The sequence below is a fragment of the Chiloscyllium punctatum genome, chromosome 39 (assembly GCF_047496795.1).
Source record: "Chiloscyllium punctatum isolate Juve2018m chromosome 39, sChiPun1.3, whole genome shotgun sequence".
In the NCBI taxonomy this organism is placed as follows: Eukaryota; Metazoa; Chordata; class Chondrichthyes; order Orectolobiformes; family Hemiscylliidae; genus Chiloscyllium; species Chiloscyllium punctatum.
Window position 1 is genome coordinate 32,532,913 of NC_092777.1, and position 19,957 is coordinate 32,552,869.

General features: G+C 43.3%; 1 protein-coding gene across 1 annotated transcript in view; it reads left to right on the forward strand.

The window, feature by feature from the left end:
- The window catches only part of LOC140463932 (protein HEATR9-like), a 71,797-nt gene that overhangs the window by 20,712 nt on the left and 31,128 nt on the right, over nucleotides 1-19,957 (forward strand). Inside the window, exons 3-7 of the mRNA XM_072558415.1 lie at nucleotides 731-842; nucleotides 3,047-3,105; nucleotides 7,471-7,581; nucleotides 11,923-12,071; nucleotides 15,554-15,680. Of these exons, the coding sequence (XP_072414516.1) occupies nucleotides 7,480-7,581; nucleotides 11,923-12,071; nucleotides 15,554-15,680 (378 nt within the window). The 5' untranslated portion in view covers nucleotides 731-842; nucleotides 3,047-3,105; nucleotides 7,471-7,479. The remainder of the gene's footprint in view (nucleotides 1-730; nucleotides 843-3,046; nucleotides 3,106-7,470; nucleotides 7,582-11,922; nucleotides 12,072-15,553; nucleotides 15,681-19,957) is intronic.

A 19,957-nucleotide genomic window follows, 5' to 3' on the forward strand; every position in this document is an offset into this window, starting at 1 on the left:
GCCATTATAAACTAATCCCGTCTGATTGCACGTGGTCCCTCTTTTCTCCATTCATCTGTGTATCTAAATGTCTCCTAAACTTTGCTATCGTACCTGCTTCTACTATCCACCTGGCAATGCATTCAAATACCTACTACACTCTGTTAAAAAAAGCTTACCTTGCACATCTCCTTAAAACTTGCCCCTCACTTTAAACTTATGCCCCCTAATATTTGACATTTCCACCTTGGAAGAAAGACTCTAACTGTCCACCCTATCCATGTCCCTCACAATTTTCTACACTTCTCAATGGTTCTACTGCCTGGACTACTCAGGAGAGTCCTTTGGTACTCATTGGAGCAAATCTGGAAATTTGTGATGGTCTGCTACATCGACCACAACTCCACTGATATGAGGCCACAGTTCTTGCTAACTAGTATTTGACAGGGTCCCCAGGAAGAGGAAAAGGAGATTGGTTGGATGTATCTGAGAGCCCTTCACTTTGAATAGATCAGGGGTCATCATTGATTACTTGCTCTCGTTTCCCCTAAAACAACAGTGCCCAAATGTTTTGCCTGAGGGAACACATTTTTTTCCGACTCTGTGGACCCAGTGAGCAATTTTCTATGAATGACATTCTCCTCAATGACTTGATCTTGGGATGTCAGAGAGTGGAAAGAGCAATAGATTGGGTCTTACTGAAAAACCATCCCAAGACAGAAGTATCGAATGTTTTGATTGTATTTTTCAGGAATCAAACAAGTCCCACCATCAAGTCTCAAAGCAGTTTCTGTGCAAGGGGAGAACAGGACCACAGGCCTGATTTTACTGGTATCAGCCAATCGAGGTTGCATTGACATATGGTGCGGAAGGTGACCTATTTCTCTGAACCACAATTAAAGTAGCTGCTGCTGACCCTGCAGGGGAAGGAGAGAATACTTCAACTTTAAATATAGAAAAATAGGAACAGGAGTAGGCAATTTGGCCCTACGAGCCTACTCCACCATTTGATATGATCATGGCTGATCATCCAACTCGATACCCTCTTTAATCCCTTTAACTCTAAGAATAATATCAACTCCTTCTTGAAAACATTCAACGTTTTGGCTTCACCCACATTTTGTGGCAGAAAATTCCTCAGGTCCACCACTTTCTGGTGAAGAAATTCCTCAGTCCTAAATGGCCTCCCATGTGTCCTTAGACTGTGACCCGTGGTTCTGGACTTGCTGATCATCTGGGACATTCTTCCCACATTTACTCTGCCTAATCCTGTTAGAATATCTATGAGATGCCCTTTCATTCTTCAAAACTCTCATCTATATTGTTCTAACTCTTCACATGTCAGTCCTGCCATCTTAGGAATCAGTCTGGTAAACTTGTATTACGCTCCCACCAAAGTCAGAATATCCTTCCTTAGTTAAGGAGACGGAAACTGCACTATTATTCCAGATGTGGTCTCACCAAGGCCCTGTGCAAGTGTAGCAAGATACCCTTGCTTCTGTATTCAAATCCTCTTGCTACAAAGACCAATATACCATTTACCTTCTTCACCTCCTGCTGCACCTGAATACTTGAAGGCTATGCCAAAAGCTTTTATTCATGTGGCTGCACCAGATAGACACAAATGACTAGAGGAGTAAAAATTCCAGCATTGTTCCAGTTTTCTGAAAGCTCTGCCCAAGAGAACTTCTTCATCCCAGGAATCAACCATAGAACATAGAACATCACAACCCAGTACAGGCCCTCTTAAACTCGATGTTGCGCTGACCTGCAAAATTAATCTGTTGCCCATCTAACCCACACCATTCCATTATTATCCATATGTATGTCCAATGCCCATTTAAATGCCCTTAACATTGGCGAGTCTACTACTGTTGAGGCAGGCCCTTAATACTCTCTGCGTAAAGAAACTACCCCGAATATCTGTCCTAAATCTATCACCCCTCAATTTAAAGCTATGTCCCCTCATGTTAGCCTTCACCATCAAAGGAAAAAGGATCTCACTGTCCATCCTATCTAACCCTGTGATTATCTTATACGTCTCGATTAAATCACCTCTCAACCTTCTTCTCTCCAAAGAAAACAGCCTCAGTTCCTTCAGCCTTTCCTTGTAAGAACTTCCATACCAGGCAACATCCTAGTAAATCTCCTCTGAACCCTTTCCAAAGCTTCCACATCCTTTCTATAATGCGGTGACCAGAACTGTATGCAATACTCCAGATGCGGCCTTACCAGTATCTTGTACATCTGAAGCATGACCTCGTGGCTCTGAAACTCAATCCCCCTACCAATAAAGAAAAGCGCAAACTCCACACAGATTGTCACCCGAGGGTGGAATTGAATCCAGGTCCCTGATACTGTAAGGCAGCAGTGCTAACCACTGAGCTACCGTGCCTCCATGAGTGAACCTACAATCAAGTGAAGCTTCTCTAAATTGTTTTAAATGCAATGAGATTCATTCTTAAACTCCTTCCCATTCCATTTGGCTTGAGGGCCTCTTGGATTATGGCTGAAACAAAACTTTTCGGCTTCTTTTGACCTCCTGGATTAGGAGCTGTAATGCAGCATCTGAGAACCTGAGAGCTGCCTCTCTGGGCTGTTAGTTTCCTCCCTTGCCATAAAACTTCCACAGAAAGTTTAATGATCTGCTGCAGCCTGATGGCATCTGCCCTTTAAAAGGTGAAGGCTGTTTTAAGAAGTAAAGACTCACTGTATGTTGTGTTAGCCACATGACACCTATGTAACCATGTAAAAACCTGACAGCCAGCTGAGCATGGAACCAGTCAGCAGTATTGACCCTGGAAAAACCTCACTTTGCTGTGGGTCAGGACTTCTGTACAGCTCCTGGTTAGCTTTGCTGGGACATTGCTTTCCATTTTTGTCTATATGCTCTAGATTACCACTTTTCTAAATAGTTTTGAAGTCAGTTGTTGTAACTTCATACTGCATTTTGTCTCAAATGTTGCAAAGGCTTCAATACTTTAAGGGTATATATTGGTCTTGTTTTTGTTCCAGATATTTATTTCAAAGCCCTCACAGTTTTTTTCTGTTAATTCTGATCATCCAGATTAACTGTTTCAGCTTGTATCTCATTTCTTCAACATCAACTGCCTGAAGTTTATAACAGTAAGTCCATGATTTATTCTATATTTAACTTAGCCCGTACCCACTCTGAGAGTGTTTGATGGGTCAGTGTAGAGGGAAATTTACCCTGTAATTAACCAGTGCTGATCTATCGATGGAATAGAACATAGAACATAGAAGAATACAGCGCAGTACAGGCCCTTCGGCCCTCGATGTTGCGCCGATCAAAGCCCACCTAACCTACACTAACCCACTATCCTCCATATACCTATCCAATGCCCGCTTAAATACCCATAAAGAGGGAGAGTCCACCACTGCTACTGGCAGAGCATTCCATGAACTTACGACTCGCTGAGTGAAGAACCTACCCCTAACATCAGTCCTATATCTACCCCCCCTTAATTTAAAGCTATGCCCCCTTGTAATAGCTGACTCCATACGTGGAAAAAGGTTCCCACTGTCAATCCTATCTAACCCCCTAATCATCTTGTACACCTCTATCAAGTCACCCCTAAACCTTCTTTTCTCCAATGAAAACAACCCCAAGTGCCTCAGCCTTTCCTCATAGGATCTTCCTACCATACCAGGCAACATCCTGGTAAACTTCCTCTGCACCCGTTCCAGTGCCTCCACATCCTTCCTATAGTATGGCGACCAAAACTGCACACAATATTCCAGATGCGGCCGCACCAGAGTCTTATACAACTGCAGCATGACCTCAGGACTCCGGAACTCAATTCCTCTACCAATAAAAGCCAGTACGCCATATGCCTTCTTCACTGCACTATTTACCTGGGTGGCAACTTTCAGAGATCTGTGTACATGGACACCAAGATCCCTATGTTCTTCCACACTCCCAAGTATCCGACCATCAGCCCAGTACCCCATCTTTTTGTTACTCTTACCAAAGTGAATCACCTCACACTTAGCTACATTGAACTCCATTTGCCACCTTTCTGCCCAGCTCTGCAGCTTCTCTGCCACATCCTTCCTCACTGTCTACAACTCCTCCGACTTTCGTATCATCCGCAAACTTGCTCACCCAACCTTCTAACCCTTCCTCCAGGTCATTTATAAAAATGACAAACAGCAATGGTCCCAAAACAGATCCTTGCGGAACACCGCTAGTGACGGCACTCCAAGATGAACCTTTGCCATCAACTACTACCCTCTGTCTCCTTCCAGCCAGCCAATTCCTAATCCAAACCTCCAACTCACCCTCAATGCCATATCTCTGTATTTTCTGCAGTAGCCTACCATGGGGGACCTTATCAAACGCCTTACTAAAATCCATATATACCACATCTACCGCTTTCCCCTCATCTACCTCCTTAGTCACCTTCTCAAAGAATTCAATAAGGTTTGTGAGGCACGACCTGCCCTTCACAAAACCATACTGACTATCCTTGATCACATTATTCTTATCCAGATGTGCATAAATCCTATCCCTTACAATTCTCTCTAAGACTTTGCCCACAACAGAAGTGAGACTCACTGGCCTATAGTTACTAGGATTATCCCTACTCCCCTTCTTGAACAAGGGAACCACGTTTGCTAGCCTCCAGTCCTCCGGCACTACTCCTGTAGACAAAGAGGACACAAAAATCAAGGCCAATGGCTCTGCAATCTCCTCCCTTGCTTCCCAGAGAATCCTAGGATAAATGCCATCAGGCCCAGGGGACTTATCTATTTTCACCCTTGCCAGAATTTCCAACACCTCTTCTCTACATATCTCAAAGCCATCCATTCTACTTATTCGTGCCTCAGTATTCATATCAACAACAATGTCCTGTTCCTGAGTGAATACTGACGAAAAGTATTCATTCAGTGCCTCCCCAATCTCTTCAGCCTCCACACGCAACTTCCCATTACTATCCTTGATTGGACCTATTCCTACCCTAGTCATTCTTTTATTCCTAACATACCTATAGAAAGCCTTAGGGTTTTCCCTAATCCTACCAACTAAGGACCTTTCATGTCCCCTCCTTGCTGCTCTTAGCTCTCTCCTCAGGTCCTTCCAGGCTACCTTATAACTCTCAATCGCCCCTATTGAACCTTCACGCCTCATCTTTACAAAGGCCGCCCTCTTCCATTTAACAAGGGATTCCAATTCCTTATTAAACCACGGCTCCCTCACACGACCCTTTCCTCCCTGCCTGATAGGTACGTACTTATCAAGGACACTCAATAGTTGCTCCTTGAACAAGTTCCACATATCAATTACGCTCTTGCCTTGGAATCTACTTTTCCAATCCACACATCCTAAGTCATGCCTCACCGCATCATAATTTCCCTGCCCCCAGCTATAGCTCTTGCCCTGTAGTACACACTTATCCCTCTCCATCACTAGAGTAAAAATCACCGAATTGTGGTCACTGTCCCCAAAGTGCTCACCTACCTCTAGTTCTAATACCTGGCCTGGTTCGTTACCCAGAACCAAATCTAGTATGGCCTCACCTCTTGTTGGCTTATCTACATATTGTGTCAGGAAACTCTCCTGCACACACTGGATAAACACTGACCCATCTAACGAACTTGAGCTATAGCTTTCCCAATCAATATCAGGAAAGTTAAAGTCCCCCATAACAACCACCCTATTGCTGTCACTCTTCTCCTGAATCATCTTCGCAATCCTTTCCTCAACGATTCTAGGACTATTAGGAGGCCTGTAAAAGACTCCTAACAGGGTGACCTCACCTCTCCTATTCCTAACCTCCAACCCAAACCACCTCAGATGGCAAATCTTCGTCCATCTTCCTTTCCACCGCTGTAATACTATCTTTGACAAGCAAAGCCACACACTCCCCCCACTTTTACCCCCACCTCTGACCCTACTAAAACATTTAAACCCTGGAACCTGCAACAGCCAATCCTGTCCCTGATCTAGCCATGTCTCCGTAATAGCCACAACATCGAAGTCCCAGGTACCAACCCACGCTGCAAGTTCACCTACCTTATTTCGTATACTTCTGGCATTAAAGTATACACACTTCAAACCACTCTTCTGTTTACAGGCACCCTCCTTTAAGATTGATGCCATATTCCTAACCTCCCTACACTCCAGGTCCTGCACCCTAAAGCTACAGTCTGGGTTCCCATGCCCCTGCAGAGTTAGTTTAAACCCCCCCCCCAAGAGCACTAGCAAACTTCCCCCCAAGGATACTGGTGCCCCTCAGGTTCAGGTGCAGACCATCCTGTTTATAGAGGTCCCACCTTCCCCAGAAAGAACCCCAGTTATCCAAGTACCGAAATCCCTCCCTCCTGCACCATCCCTGTAGCCACGCATTTAACTGTTCTCTCTCCCTATTCCTTGACTCTCTATCACGTGGCACAGGTAACAAACCAGAGACAACAACTCTGTTCGTTCTAACTCTGAGCTTCCAACCTAGCTCCCTAAAAGCCTGTCTAACATCCTCAGTCCTCCTCCTACCTATGTCATTGGTGCCAATATGGACCACGACTTCAGGCTGCTCCCCCTCCCCCTTAAGGACCCGGAAAACACGATCAGAGACATCACGTACCCTTGCACCTGGGAGGCAACATACCAAACGTGAGTCTCTCTCGTTCCCACAAAACCGCCTATCTGTGCCCCAAACTATCGACTCCCCAATTATTATTGCTCTGCTCTTCTCCACCCTTCCCTTCTGAGTAGCGGGGACAGGCTCCGTGCCAGAGGCCTGAGCCCCGTCACTTACCCCTGGTAAGTCGTCCCCCCCACAAGTATCCAAAACGGTATACTTGTTCTTGAGGGGAACGGCCGCAGGGGGTCCCTGCACTGGCTGCTTCCTCCCAGTCCCCCTCACTGTCACCCATCTATCTGCCATCTTTGGAGTTACTACTTCCCTATAGCTCCGATCTATGACCCCCTCTGCCTCCCGAATGATCTGAAGTTCATCCAACTCCAGCTCCAGTTCCCTAACACGGTCTTGGAGGAGCTGGAGATGGGTGCACTTCCTGCAAGTGTAATCAGCAGGGACATCCATGGCATCCCTCACCTCATACATGTTGCAGGAGGAACATTGCACTGCCTTCATTGCCATCCCTCTAAAGCTAACCTTTGATGTTTGATAGGACAGCCCCAACCCTAACCCCCACTGTCAAAGTCTAATGAAAGTTTGATGGGACAGTATAAAGGAAATACTATTCTGTATCTAACCCATGCTGTACCTGACCTGGGAGTGTTTGCTGGGAGAGTGTAGAGGGGGCTGTACGCAGTATCTGCACAGAAGTCTTTGATGGGGAAGTTTGCAGAAGGAGATTTAATCTGTGTATAACCTGTGCTGTACCTGCCCTGGGATAGCATCAAGATTTACTCATTATCTAACCCTGTACTGTACCTAGCTAATTAACAGTACTGAGACTAACAATTTTAATGATTTAACCTAATATTTCGCCATATTCTTGCAGCCTTCAAAGATGAATGAAGACAAAGAATCACTGTTAGGGCCAACAGCAGCATCTGAATATCAAATGATCTCCTTGTTTGAGAAGGAAACAAAATTGAGTCATTTTAAAGAGGTAAGGTAGCCTTAATCTATATGTTACTGACCAGTCTTCGAGTGAACCAAGTCATTGACAATGAATGGTCTCAGGAGTCCTAAATGACAGGCATTTGTTGTTTTCACTGTCAACCTTTGCTGAAATTCTGTGACCAGCAGCTTATCTCAATGTTGCTATAAACCTTAGGGATTGACCCTTGACCTTGCTAGACATCAACAGTAAGATGTGATGCATTTGTTTTTAATTTAATAAAGTATCCCAAGGGGCTTGACAGATAATCAGAAAAAGATTGACACTAAGTCAGTTAATGAGATACTAGGGCAAGTGACCAAAAGCTTGTCTAAAGAGGAATGCCTTAAAGGGTACACACACACTAAAAGGTGGAGGTGGGTACTGAGGCTGGGTGGGCTCTTGACAGCTGCAAGTGTGGCCATCAATGGTGAAGCAATAATAATCAGGGATACTCAAGAGGCAGCAAATTGATGCATGCAGACATCATGGGTGGAAGACATTACAGTTCGAAAGGGGTGAGGATTTAGGATAGGATTTAGAAACAAATATGAGAATCTTAACATGGAATTGTCGCTTGATTATGAACCCATCCAGATCAGCAAGCACAGTGGTGATGGATGAATGACCCTCAGTGCAAGTGTGACATGGGCAGCAGATATTAGTTAAAGAGTAGGAAATCCAAATCTCCTTTTGTCTGTTTGGATTAAAAATGGAAATTAAGTAGATCAGTTTCAGCTCTTATCCTGCCATGTCTTTTCACTCCTGCAATGCACTGGCTACATGTTTGAAAGCTGTAAATTATCAGTCTGGCTGTGTGTGCAAATCAGTATCATCGCATTGGCTGTAGGATGCTGTGCAACAGCTAATGGGGCAGAATATGCAAATTCTTCTTCCTTCTGTTATTCAGTGGAGACGATCTCCTCCCTGACTCCTCTCTTTTAACTCCCAATGTAAACTGATTGACAACTACAGTTTGTCTGAAGCCAAAGAGCTCAGAACTGTGTTTGAACCAAGTTGGAAATTAATGAAACTGGCCCATATTTCATCAAAATTCAATTTCACTGCTGTATCTGGTTGTATAACCTAGTTGGCCTGGAAGGGTTAACACAAAGCCTTTTATATATCACTGAAATATAAATGACTGTTTCTGGAGGAGCTAGCTAATTTGTTATTTGTAGTGATTGTAATGATGTCAGCCAGGTGGACATCACAGAATATGAGTTCCCTAATTGGGACTGTTAATCTGGTCCAATTAGGGAGCCCTGGCTGATAGATATAACCAGGAGTGAGCCAGAAGGCGGACACTGTCACCCTGGGCAGGTACCAGGGCAGGCTGCCTCAGAGGTGGTCGAAAGGTGCTGAGGGTGGTTAGTGAAGCCAGAAGGTGGGGAGGCCATCCTGACCACTGTCACCCTGGGCGGGTACCGGGGCGGGCTGCCCTAGAGGTGGTCGAAAGGTGTGTCAGGGCAGACCGAGAACTGGAAGGGGCATGGGGTGGACCGAGAGCCGGAAGGTACATAGGGCGGGCTGTCTTAGAGTGGCCGGAAGGTGGGAGGGACGGGGACTTGCTGGGTCTGTATTGTACACTGTTTATGTAACTGGGTTGGCTTTTTATGTACAAATGTCATTGTCGCTGACCTTTATATGTGGAACTGGGATTTGGGGTTTGTGCTCATCTCCCTGTAAACTGGTTGAGTGGTAGGGTTTGGTGCCTAGCTTTGCTGCTCCTCTCCCTTGTAAAATTGCTGTTGTAAACAGCTGTAAATGTTAACTGTTTTTTGTAAACTGTGTTTTGTAATTTGGTTAATAAAATAATATAACCAGGAGTGAGCCAGAAGGCGGACACTGTCACCCTGGGCAGGTACCAGGGCAGGCTGCCTCAGAGGTGGTCGAAAGGTGCTGAGGGTGGTTAGTGAAGCCAGAAGGTGGGGAGGCCATCCTGACCGCTGTCACCCCAGGTGGGTACCGGGGCCGGCTGTCCTAGAGGTGGTCAAAAGATGTGTCAGGGCTGACCGAGAACTGGAAGGGGCATGGGGTGGACCGAGAGCTGGACAGTGGGTAGGGGGGGGCTGCCTTAGAGTGGTCAGAAGGTGGGAGGGGCGGGGGCTTGCTGGGTCTGTATTGTCTGCACTTTTGTATGTAACAGTATTGTCTAATGTACAAATGTCATTGTTGATGTCTCTTTATATTTTTATGTGAAACTGGGATCTGAGGTTTGTCCTCATGTCCCTGTAAACTGTTTGTTTGAACGGTAGAGTTTGGGGCCTGGCTTTGCTGCTCCTCTCCTTTGTAAAATTGCTGTCTCTTGTATGCAGCTGTAAATGTAACTGTTTGTTGTAAACTGTTTTTGTAATTTGTTTAATAAAATTTTAAAAAATAACCAGGAGTGAGCCAGAAGGCAGGTAGCCGTCCTCAGCACTGTCACCCTGGGCAGGTACCGGGGCAGGCTGCCTCAGAGGTGGTCGAAAGGTGCTGAGGGTGGTTAGTGAAGCCGGAAGGTGGGGAGGCCATCCTGACCGCTGTCACCCCAGGCGGGTACCGGGGCGGGCTGTCCTAGAGGTGGTCAAAAGGTGTGTCAGGGCTGACCGAGAACTGGAAGGGGCATGGGGTGGACCGAGAGCTGGACAGTGGGTAGGGGGGGGCTGCCTTAGAGTGGTCAGAAGGTGGGAGGGGCGGGGGCTTGCTGGGTCTGTATTGTCTGCACTTTTTTTTGTTATGTAACTGGATTGTCTTTTTATGTACAAATGCCATTATTGCTATCTTTTATATGTGGAACTGAGATTTGAGGTTTGTCCTCATCTCCCTGTAAACTGGTTGAACGGTGGGGTTTGGGGCCTGGCTTTGCTACTCCTCTCCCTTGTAAAATTGCAGTTGTATACAGCTGTAAATGTCAACTGTATTTTGTAAACTGTGTGTTTTGTAATTTGTTTAATAAAATGTTATAACCAGGAGTGACAGATGGTGAGGATGGAATCAAGTGGATTTTTTTCTGTTTGGTCCCTTTACTACTTGCCCAAGTAGAAGGTCAGGCAGCATCCGAGCATTGATGTTTCGGGCATATGCCCTTCATCATGACTTTCCTGCTCCTCAGATGCTGCCTGAGCTGCTGTGCTTTTCCAGCGCTATACTTTTTGACTGATTTCCAGCATCTGCGCTCCTCACTTTCTCATACTTGCTGCTGTACCAGTCTAACAGAAATAACCTGCTCATAACCTATTCTGCCATGGATACTTCTCTAGGGCAGCACGGTGACTCATAGTGCCATAGCCTGGGTTTGATTCAGTCCTTAGGTAACTGTCTGTCTGTGTGGAGTTTGCACATTCCCCGAATGTCTTTGTAGGTTTCCTCTCAGTGCTTGAGTTTCCTCCCACAGTCCAAAGATGTCCAGGTTAAGTGGATTGGCCATGGGAAGTACAGGGTTACAAGGAAAAGATGAGTCTTCAGAGGATCAGTATGGATTGATGGGCCAAATGGCCTGCTTCCACACTGTAGGGATTCTATGGTTGGCACTGTGGTTGACCCACGTGACATGATTGAAAGTATTCTCATTATAAAGACTGAACTTCATCTCTACAAGGACAATATGATGGTCAATCCTACTGATATCATAATGGTTGGTCACACCTGTGACAAATGGTGAGGATAGAGTCAAGTAGATTTGTTTCTGTTTGGCCCCTTTACTACTTGCTGCAGTACCAGTCTAACATCTATGCCCTATAGAACTCTATCAGCTTGGCCAGTAGTGGTGCTGCTGATCGCCTATTGCTGATGGACATTGAAGTCCCCACCCAGACTGCATTATGTGCCTTTGCCATACTTAGTCATTCCTCCAAATGGTGTTCAACATGGAGGAATATTGATTCATCAGTGAAGTGATAATCAACAGGATACTTCCTTGCCAAGGCTTGAGCTGATGCTATGAGATTTCATGAATAAGGAGTCAGTGGTGAAGACTCCTAGAATGACTTCTCCCCGATATACCAGTATCCTTTCATCTCTGATGAATGGACAATTTTGGAGGGCAGTTTTGAGAGTCAACCACAAAGTTAAAATCTCTCTTGGTTAATCTGTCAATTTTCATATTAATCTTTGGGCTTAACCAGTATTCACAAAAGGGTTGCTGGCCATATATTTACACAAAGATCCCTGCAGAAGCAAGTACAGACATCATTTGTAACATATCACCCCTATTTTACCGTTTTCATTAAAATGTTTATTTAATTTCCTCTTAAGAAATTATGAATGGAAAACCACAAGGATATTTTATTCCATTTGTTCTGTGCTTAAGGACAGGGCATGTGAGGTTCCTATTCATATACTTTGAATTTGTGTTAATATCTGAAACAGGTGCTTCCACCACAGCCAACTAGGTGGTCAAAAGAGAACCCAGGGTCCATCAAACCACAGCCCCATATCATCAACCAAGTTGCTGTGACTTGTCAGATAAAGATCAGCAGAAAACAAAAGGCTGAGGAACAGAAGAAGAGAAAAATAAAGTAAGAGCAAATTCAGCTGGTTGCTTAAGGTTATCCAGTTAAAAATCAAACTGCCATTTAGGTTGGGTCACATCCTGTACCCAATGTCCAACAAATATTCCCAGGACACGTACAGCATGCAGGTTAGATACAGAGTAAAACTCCCAATACGGTGATCCCAACAAACAGTCCCAGGACAGCGACAGTGCAGAGTCTGATACAGAGTACAGCTCCTTGTACACTAAAACATCAACACCCCCAGGCTGACCTGGTAGAGTGACACTGCCCCTTGGTCCTAACTTTGGATAGAGTTGCGAAATAACCTGTGAGTTACCTGCCCCAGATCATTCTGAAATCCCCCTTTCAGATGTCTTAAATATTATATTACCCTTTTGAGCAAATGTTTTGAAAATTCTATACGAATGTGTGGTTTGGTGAACTGTCTGTTTACGTATTTTCTATGATTTGTGCCTTAACAACACTAGAGTCACAGAGTCATAGAGATGTACAGCACAGAAACAGACCCTTCGGTCCAACTTATTCATGCTGACCAGATATCCCAACCCAATCTAGTCCCACCTGCCAGCACCTCCTTCACCAGAGTTCTCCCTGAGGAACTCTGCCAACCCGGGTGTTGATGATAAATCTCAGAGCCTGAATGAATTTCAAAACTGTACAGCTCCTGGAGAATTTTGGATATTAAAACAATTTGAGCTCCTTCCACCCATATCCCTCCAAACCCTTCCTATTCCTATACGCATCCAGATACCTTTTAAATGTTGCAATTGTACTAGCCTTCACCACTTCCTCTGGCAGCTCATTCCATACATGTACTGCCCTCTGTGTGAAAAAGTTGCCCCTTAAGTCCCTTTTATGTCTTTCCCCTCTCACCCTATGCCCTTTAGTTCTGGACTCCCCATCCCAGGGAAGAAACTTTGTTTATTTATCCTATCCAAGCCCCTCATGATTTTATAAACCTCTATGAGGTCACCTCTCAGCCTCCGACGCTCCAAGGAAAACAGTCCCAGCCAAAGCTCAAATCCTCTAACTGTGGCAGTATTCTTGTAAATCTTTTCTGAACCCTTTCAAATTTCACAACATCTTTCCGATAGGCCTAACCAATGTCCTGGACAGCTGGAACATGACTTTCCAACTCCTGTACTCAATATTCTGGCCAATAAAGGAAAGCATAGCAAATGACTTCTTCACTATCCTATCTACCTGCGACTCCACTGTCAAGGGGCTATGAACCTGCACTCCAAGGTCTCTTTGTTCAGCAACACTCTCTAGGACCTTACCATTAAGTATATAAGTCCTGCTAAGAATTACTTTCCCAGAATGCAGCACCTCACATTTATCTAAGTTAAACTCCATCTGTCACTTCTCAGCCCATTGGCCCATCTGGTCCAGATACTGTTGTAATCTGAGGTAACCCTCTTTGCTGTCCACTACACATCCAATTTTGGTGTCATCTGCAAACTTACTATATCTCTTATGCTTACATCCAAATCATTTATATAAATGACGAAAAGTAGTGGATCCAGCACCGAACCTTGTGACACACCACTGGTCACAGGCCTCCAGTCTTAAAAACAACCCTCCACCACCACCTCTGTCTCCTACGTTCCAGCCAGTTCTGTATACAAATGGCTAGTTCTCCCTGTATTCCATGAGATCTAACCTTGCTAATCAACCTCCTATGGGGAACCTTGTCGAATGCCTTACTGAAGTCCATATAGATCACATCTACCACTCTGCCCTCATCAATCCTCTTTGTTACTATTTCAAAAAACTCAATCAAGTTTGTGAGACATGATTTCCCATACACAAAGCCATGTTGACTATCTCTAATCAGTCCTTGCCTTTCCAAATACATGTTTATCCTGTCCCTCAGGATTCCCTCCAACAACTTGCCCACCATTGATGTCAAACTCACTGGATATAGTTCCCTGGCTTGTCCTTACCACACTTCTTAAAAAGTGGCACCATGTTAGCCAACCTCCAGTCTTCCGGCACCTCACCTGTGACTATCGATAATACAAATATCTCAGCAAGGGGCCCAGCAATCACTTCTCTAGCTTCTGACAGAGTTCTAGGGTACACCTGATCAGGTCCTGGTGATTTATCCACTTCTATGCATTTCAAGACAACTAACACTTCTTCCTCTGTAATCTGGACATTTTGCAAGCTGTCATCATCTATTTCCCTATATTCTATATCTTCCATGTCCTTTACCACAGTATACACTGATGCAAAATACTCATTTAGGATCACCCCATCTCCTGCGGCTTCATGCAAAGGCCGCCTTGCTGATCTTTGAGGGGCCCTATTCTCTCCCTAATTAGCCTTTTGTCCTTAATGTATTTGTAAAAACCCTTTGGATTCTCCTTTAACTCTATTTGCCAAAACTATCTCATGACCACTTTTTGCCCTCCTGATTTCCATCTTAAGTATACTCCTACTGCCTTTATACTCTTCTAACGATTCATTCAATCTATCCTGTCTATATCTGACATATGCTTCCTTTTTTTTCTTAACCAAACCCTCAGTTTCTTTAGTCATCCAGCATTCCCTACACCTACCAGCCTTGCCTTTCACCCTAACAGGAATATACTGTCTCTGGGCTCTTGTTATCTCATTTCTGAAGGCTTCTCATTTTCCAGCCTTCCCTTTACTTATGAACATCTGCCCCCAATCAGCTTTTGAAAGTTCTTGCCTAATACAGTCAAAATTAGACTTCCTCCAATTTAGAACTTTAACTGTTAGATCTGGTCTATCCTTTTCCATCTCTGTTTTAAAATTAACAGTATTACGGTCGCTGGCCCCAAAGTAATTACAAAATCAGTGAAAGTTATTGTGCAGTTAGAAGTTAAAAGGCCTTTCCCAGCCTATCTGATCAAGTTACAGAAGGAAACAACCTTGGCAGCCACTTTCTGATCACTCCTCCCTCCTTCATCAGAGTTCTCCCTGAGGAACTCTGCCAACCTGGGTGTCGATGATAAATCTCAGAGCCTGAATGAATTTCAAAACTGTACAGCTCCTGGAGAATTTTGCGTATTAAAACAATTTAAGTTCCATCCATTTCCTTGTTGCTTATTCATTACAATCATATCAGATATGGGGGTGGGAGAAAGAACTATTTGACTGACAGTCAAGACTCATCCAAATGGTTAAATTGAGGTGGATTGACAGAGCTTCATGAGGATGGATGACAAATGACAGGAGAGCAAGGGTGTGATGGTAGGTCATATGAGTCATATGATGACACTTCCACCACATTGCCTCTTGGAGGTGAAAATCTTCTATCGGTCCAGATTTAAGAGAAAGGCAGTTGGGGAGGGTAGGGGATAGAAATGGAGGAGAGGATAAAACTGCCTGTCCATCTCATAGGGAGGTTGAGATCTCCAAATCTTAAAAGAGCAGGGATAGTTTTGTGTTTTTGGAGTGATAGGGGTTTGCAATCATTAGAATTTTTCTTTGATGTTGTCTTTGCTCCTCTATAGGCATGAACGTTACATGCAACAGTTCCGTAAAACAACTTATGCCATCCTTCTAAGTGTTTCGAAACCTCAAGATAAGCCAAGAGCTGTTCACCCAGAGAAAGATCCTTTGAAGTGGCAGAGATTGATGGTCAGTGCAGATGTTGATAGTGTGTGCGGGGTTGATGGCAATGCAGGGGTTGATTGTGCTACCTACTGTGCCACAGCTTAACACTTAACACCCATTTTATTTCTGTTCATCAAATTGAAATAAGTTTAGCTGATATGTTGCTGTTAGGAGAAATGTGCTGGAACTCAAACCACAGTATTCCACGGTCGTCACAAATCTCTAGGACAGAGAATACCTGACTATGACTACTTTCTAAGGTAAAAGAAACTTGCAGGAGTTTGCATCAATGAAGGAGAAAACCAAAAACTTATTAATTATAACAAACCTATGCTTGAACATGTGGCAAAAACAAATATTTAGTTACTGATATGAAAATTTAAATTTTACCCTCTTTAAATCCAAACACACACATTTATTCACACACAAGGTAGACCAGACAAATAAGTTGAATAGATTTTTTTTCTCAGGAATATCATGGGTAGAAAATGTACAGTAAAAATACACAAAATCTATGGATCATATTTCAATCTAAATGGTGGAATGAGTTCACTTTTTTTGATTTTTGGCAATCATATCACACTGTTGACAACTACAGTGATTATCAGATTCATAGCTGATCATTGGATCTAGGGCTTGGCCTGAGTTTGAAGTTTTTTTTACTTTTTACAATGAATTGACTGTCATTAGTTTTCCCACTCTCAGTTAGAGAGTGAGAAATTTTGTTTGCTGGTCATTTTCAAAGTCTGTGTCCCAACTGTCTTCTTTGTTCTGCGATAAACCATACTTAAACCAATCTACAAACTGATATTAGTCATTTCTTTTTTCAAAGAGACCTGGTGTTGGTGTGTATCAAAATCCAACCACCCAGCATGTTTATACGTTTGTGTGTAACCATTAAATGATCAATCAATTGCATTTTTCCTCTGAGTTGTGAAAAAAAATCCAAGCTGCCATTATCTGGATCATATTTCTGATCAAAATGTGTGTCATCCTTACATAATAGATCTATTTGTAGTTTATTATTTTCTCACATTCCTTCTCAAGTTGCTGAGTCTTGCTAGGTTCCACAGAATTGGCTGCCCTCACCCTAATGGACACTGTTCATGTGAGGACTCAGGCAGTGAGCAGGCTGTTTGTCCATGCTGGCCTGAGGCCCCCAAGTCACTCTCTTCCTGCAGTCTTTTAAAATTTTACCTTTTCATTTGTATTACCTCTATTCATTCTTCTGAGAAAAATGCATCACTTCATACTTGTGCGTATGAAATTGTTTGTCTGCTCATTTGACCAGTTTGTTAGTATCATCCCTGAGTTTGTTAATATCCACATCATTCTTTATGATGGTATGTTTCCAGTTTTTAGGTAATCTGCCGTCTTTGGTTTTGATATACAGAGCATAATTCCAAAGTCATTAATACACATCACAATATATATCTTTTCAATATGAGCAGCAGGAAACATTCACTGTATAATCTTTACCTGTCTATGAAAAAAACATTCATCACTCCTCTTGAGGTTCATATCTATGTCACCATTGCCAATGAGCAACTCCAACTTCTGAAACTAACCTCAGACCTAAAATTCCTCATTCTTGGAGCCATTCTAATAAATCTCTTCTGCACCATCTAGAGGACTCTCACAATCTTCCTAACGTGCTGTGTTCAGTTCTGGACACATTCTACATATAATCTAATCAGATCTTTATAAGAATTCCTCATAAGTTTTCTGCCATTGTGTTCAATACCTTTTTCCAGATCCCATATGCTTTATTAACTACAAGGCTAATTTGCACTGCCACCATCAAAGTGATTGTCACATGAAACATCAGGTCCCGGTCTCTGCACATTCTTAAGAACTGTGCTTTTACTCTATGTTACTCTATATTGTGTCCCCTTATCACTTATACAACAAGGCATGAATTTACTACCAGTTGCCTGCCCTTCTACCAACCTATTTATGTCCTTCTGTAATGAATTGAAGTATTATAGTGAATATTATCCTCAACATATGTCATTCCTCTAATTTTAGCATCATTGGCAAATTTTGAAATGTTACTCTGCATCCAAGTAATTTACATATAAAAAAAAGTAGTCCTGGTGTAATACTGCAGAAGCACCATTGTCTACTAACATTCAGTAAGAGAAATACCAGAATTTGTTTGACCTTATTTACTTGCTGTTTCCTGTTCTGAGACCAAATGTATGTTCCAAACTGACAATTGCCCTCCAATTCCTCAATTTTATTAACTACCCTCTTATGAGATACTTAAAATCCATAAAGACAACATCCACTGCATTGCCTTAATCAGACATCTCTGTTGCTTTTCCAAGAGATTAGACGAGCACCATCAGTAAACATGGGCTTTCAGTAGATAGTTAAGATTAGATTACTTACAGTGTGGAAACAGGCCCTTCGGCCCAACAAGTCCACACCGCCCCACCGAAGCGCAACCCACCCATACCCCTACATCTACCCCTTACCTAACGCTATGGTCAATTCACCTGACCTGCACATCTTTGGACTGTGGGAGGAAACCGGAGCACCCGGAGGAAACCCACGCAGACACGGGGAGAATGTGCAAACTCCACACAGTCAGTCGCCTGAGGCGGGAATTGAACCCGGGTCTCTGGCACTGTGAGGCAGCAGTGCTAACCACTGTGCCACCGTGCCACCGTGATAGAGATTACATTAAAGTAAAGGGACCTTCTAGGATTGTCCCATTTTGAAAATCAATTTGAATGCAGGATGCAGTTTATTAACTTGTGTTAAGGAATTCTTTGCAGCTACAGATTCACATATCACAAAAATGCCATCCATATATCACAAGTATGCAAGAGTTAGGAGATTCCATTGATGATAACCAACAAAGACACAAGCAGTGCTGCATCTAGAGATGGTCTTATGGCAGCACCATCTATTTCGGCATTTATGGTGTTGTTGAAGCTAAACTCAACTGCACAAGTTGCTGAATTTGATAAAAACAGATTCAGATACCAGTTGTCCATTTAGGTTGCCATGATATGGTAACAGTACTTAATATGATGCAGGTTACTTTTGATAGGGCCCTCATGTAAGGCTCTGCTCCCTTTTAAACTCGTTTTTCTTGTTGTGTTGGTAATTGAAAAATTTGCCGACTGTTCCTCCAATAAAATCTACCTAAAGTCGTCTAGATTCCCTGACTGATAAACGTGTTGGAATTCCTACAGTTCCATGTGCATTAGTTAAATCTGATAACCCCATGAATAAAGCTCTGGTTATCTACTCACTGTATAAACTTGATACTAAGGGGCCCTATCAAAAATAACCTGCCTCATAATGGATAGCCTGATTATTTTGCAGTAAACATGAGTGGTTTTCTAACAGGATACTGATAACACAAATGAGTAATGGTGTAATGCCAGGTATATAGACTGTGCCTCCCAAAGACTGGCTGTCTCTATGAAACAATGTATGCATTTGACTGCTTGCAATGGGCAGCATGAGGAACATGCTCACCTAACCATATACAACTTTAGATATGATTCTGCTATTGGATACCCCTACATTTACCCCTTACCTAACACTACAGACAATTTAGCATGGCCAATTCACCTGACCTGCACATCTTTGGACTGTGGGAGGAAACCGGAGCACCCGGAGGAAACCCACACAGACACAGGGAGAACGTGCAAACTCCACACAGTCAGTCGTCTGAGGCGGGAATTGAACCCGGATCTCCGGCACCGTGAGGCAGCAGTGCTAACCACTGTGCCACCGTGCCACCCATGATAGTATGATAGCAGCAATATGTATTAATGAGTACCCTAGCCTACTTAGGCAAAAGGAATTTGCCCATTCATTTTATTTTATCATTGAGAAAACAGTATAGAGGCCACCAGTTCCTGTTGCATTCCCCTGTCAACACCACTAGAGTATACCTCCTTGATCCAAATTTATTTTAGCTAAAATTGATAGTTAGGAGTTCCTGCTGCCATGGTCAAACCAGTCATCATCCTTTATTCATTCTGTATAAATTGGTGTCCCTTTTCAAAGTTTGGTTTCGTGCATCTCAATCCTGACCAGTGCAAGATGAAAAAAAACTTGGCTTTATGTCTCTTTTTGGCAATGGTTAGTTTTGTACTACAGTACTAAGCAGATTTGTATGATTGCAAAAAAGAAAAACTTCAATTTCATTAATATCTTTCAGGACAACAAGACATCCCAAAGCACTTTACAGTCAACGAAGTGCTTTTGAGGCCTAATTGCAGTCACAATATATGAAACCTAGAAGCCATTTGTGCACAGCAAATTCCCACAAACAA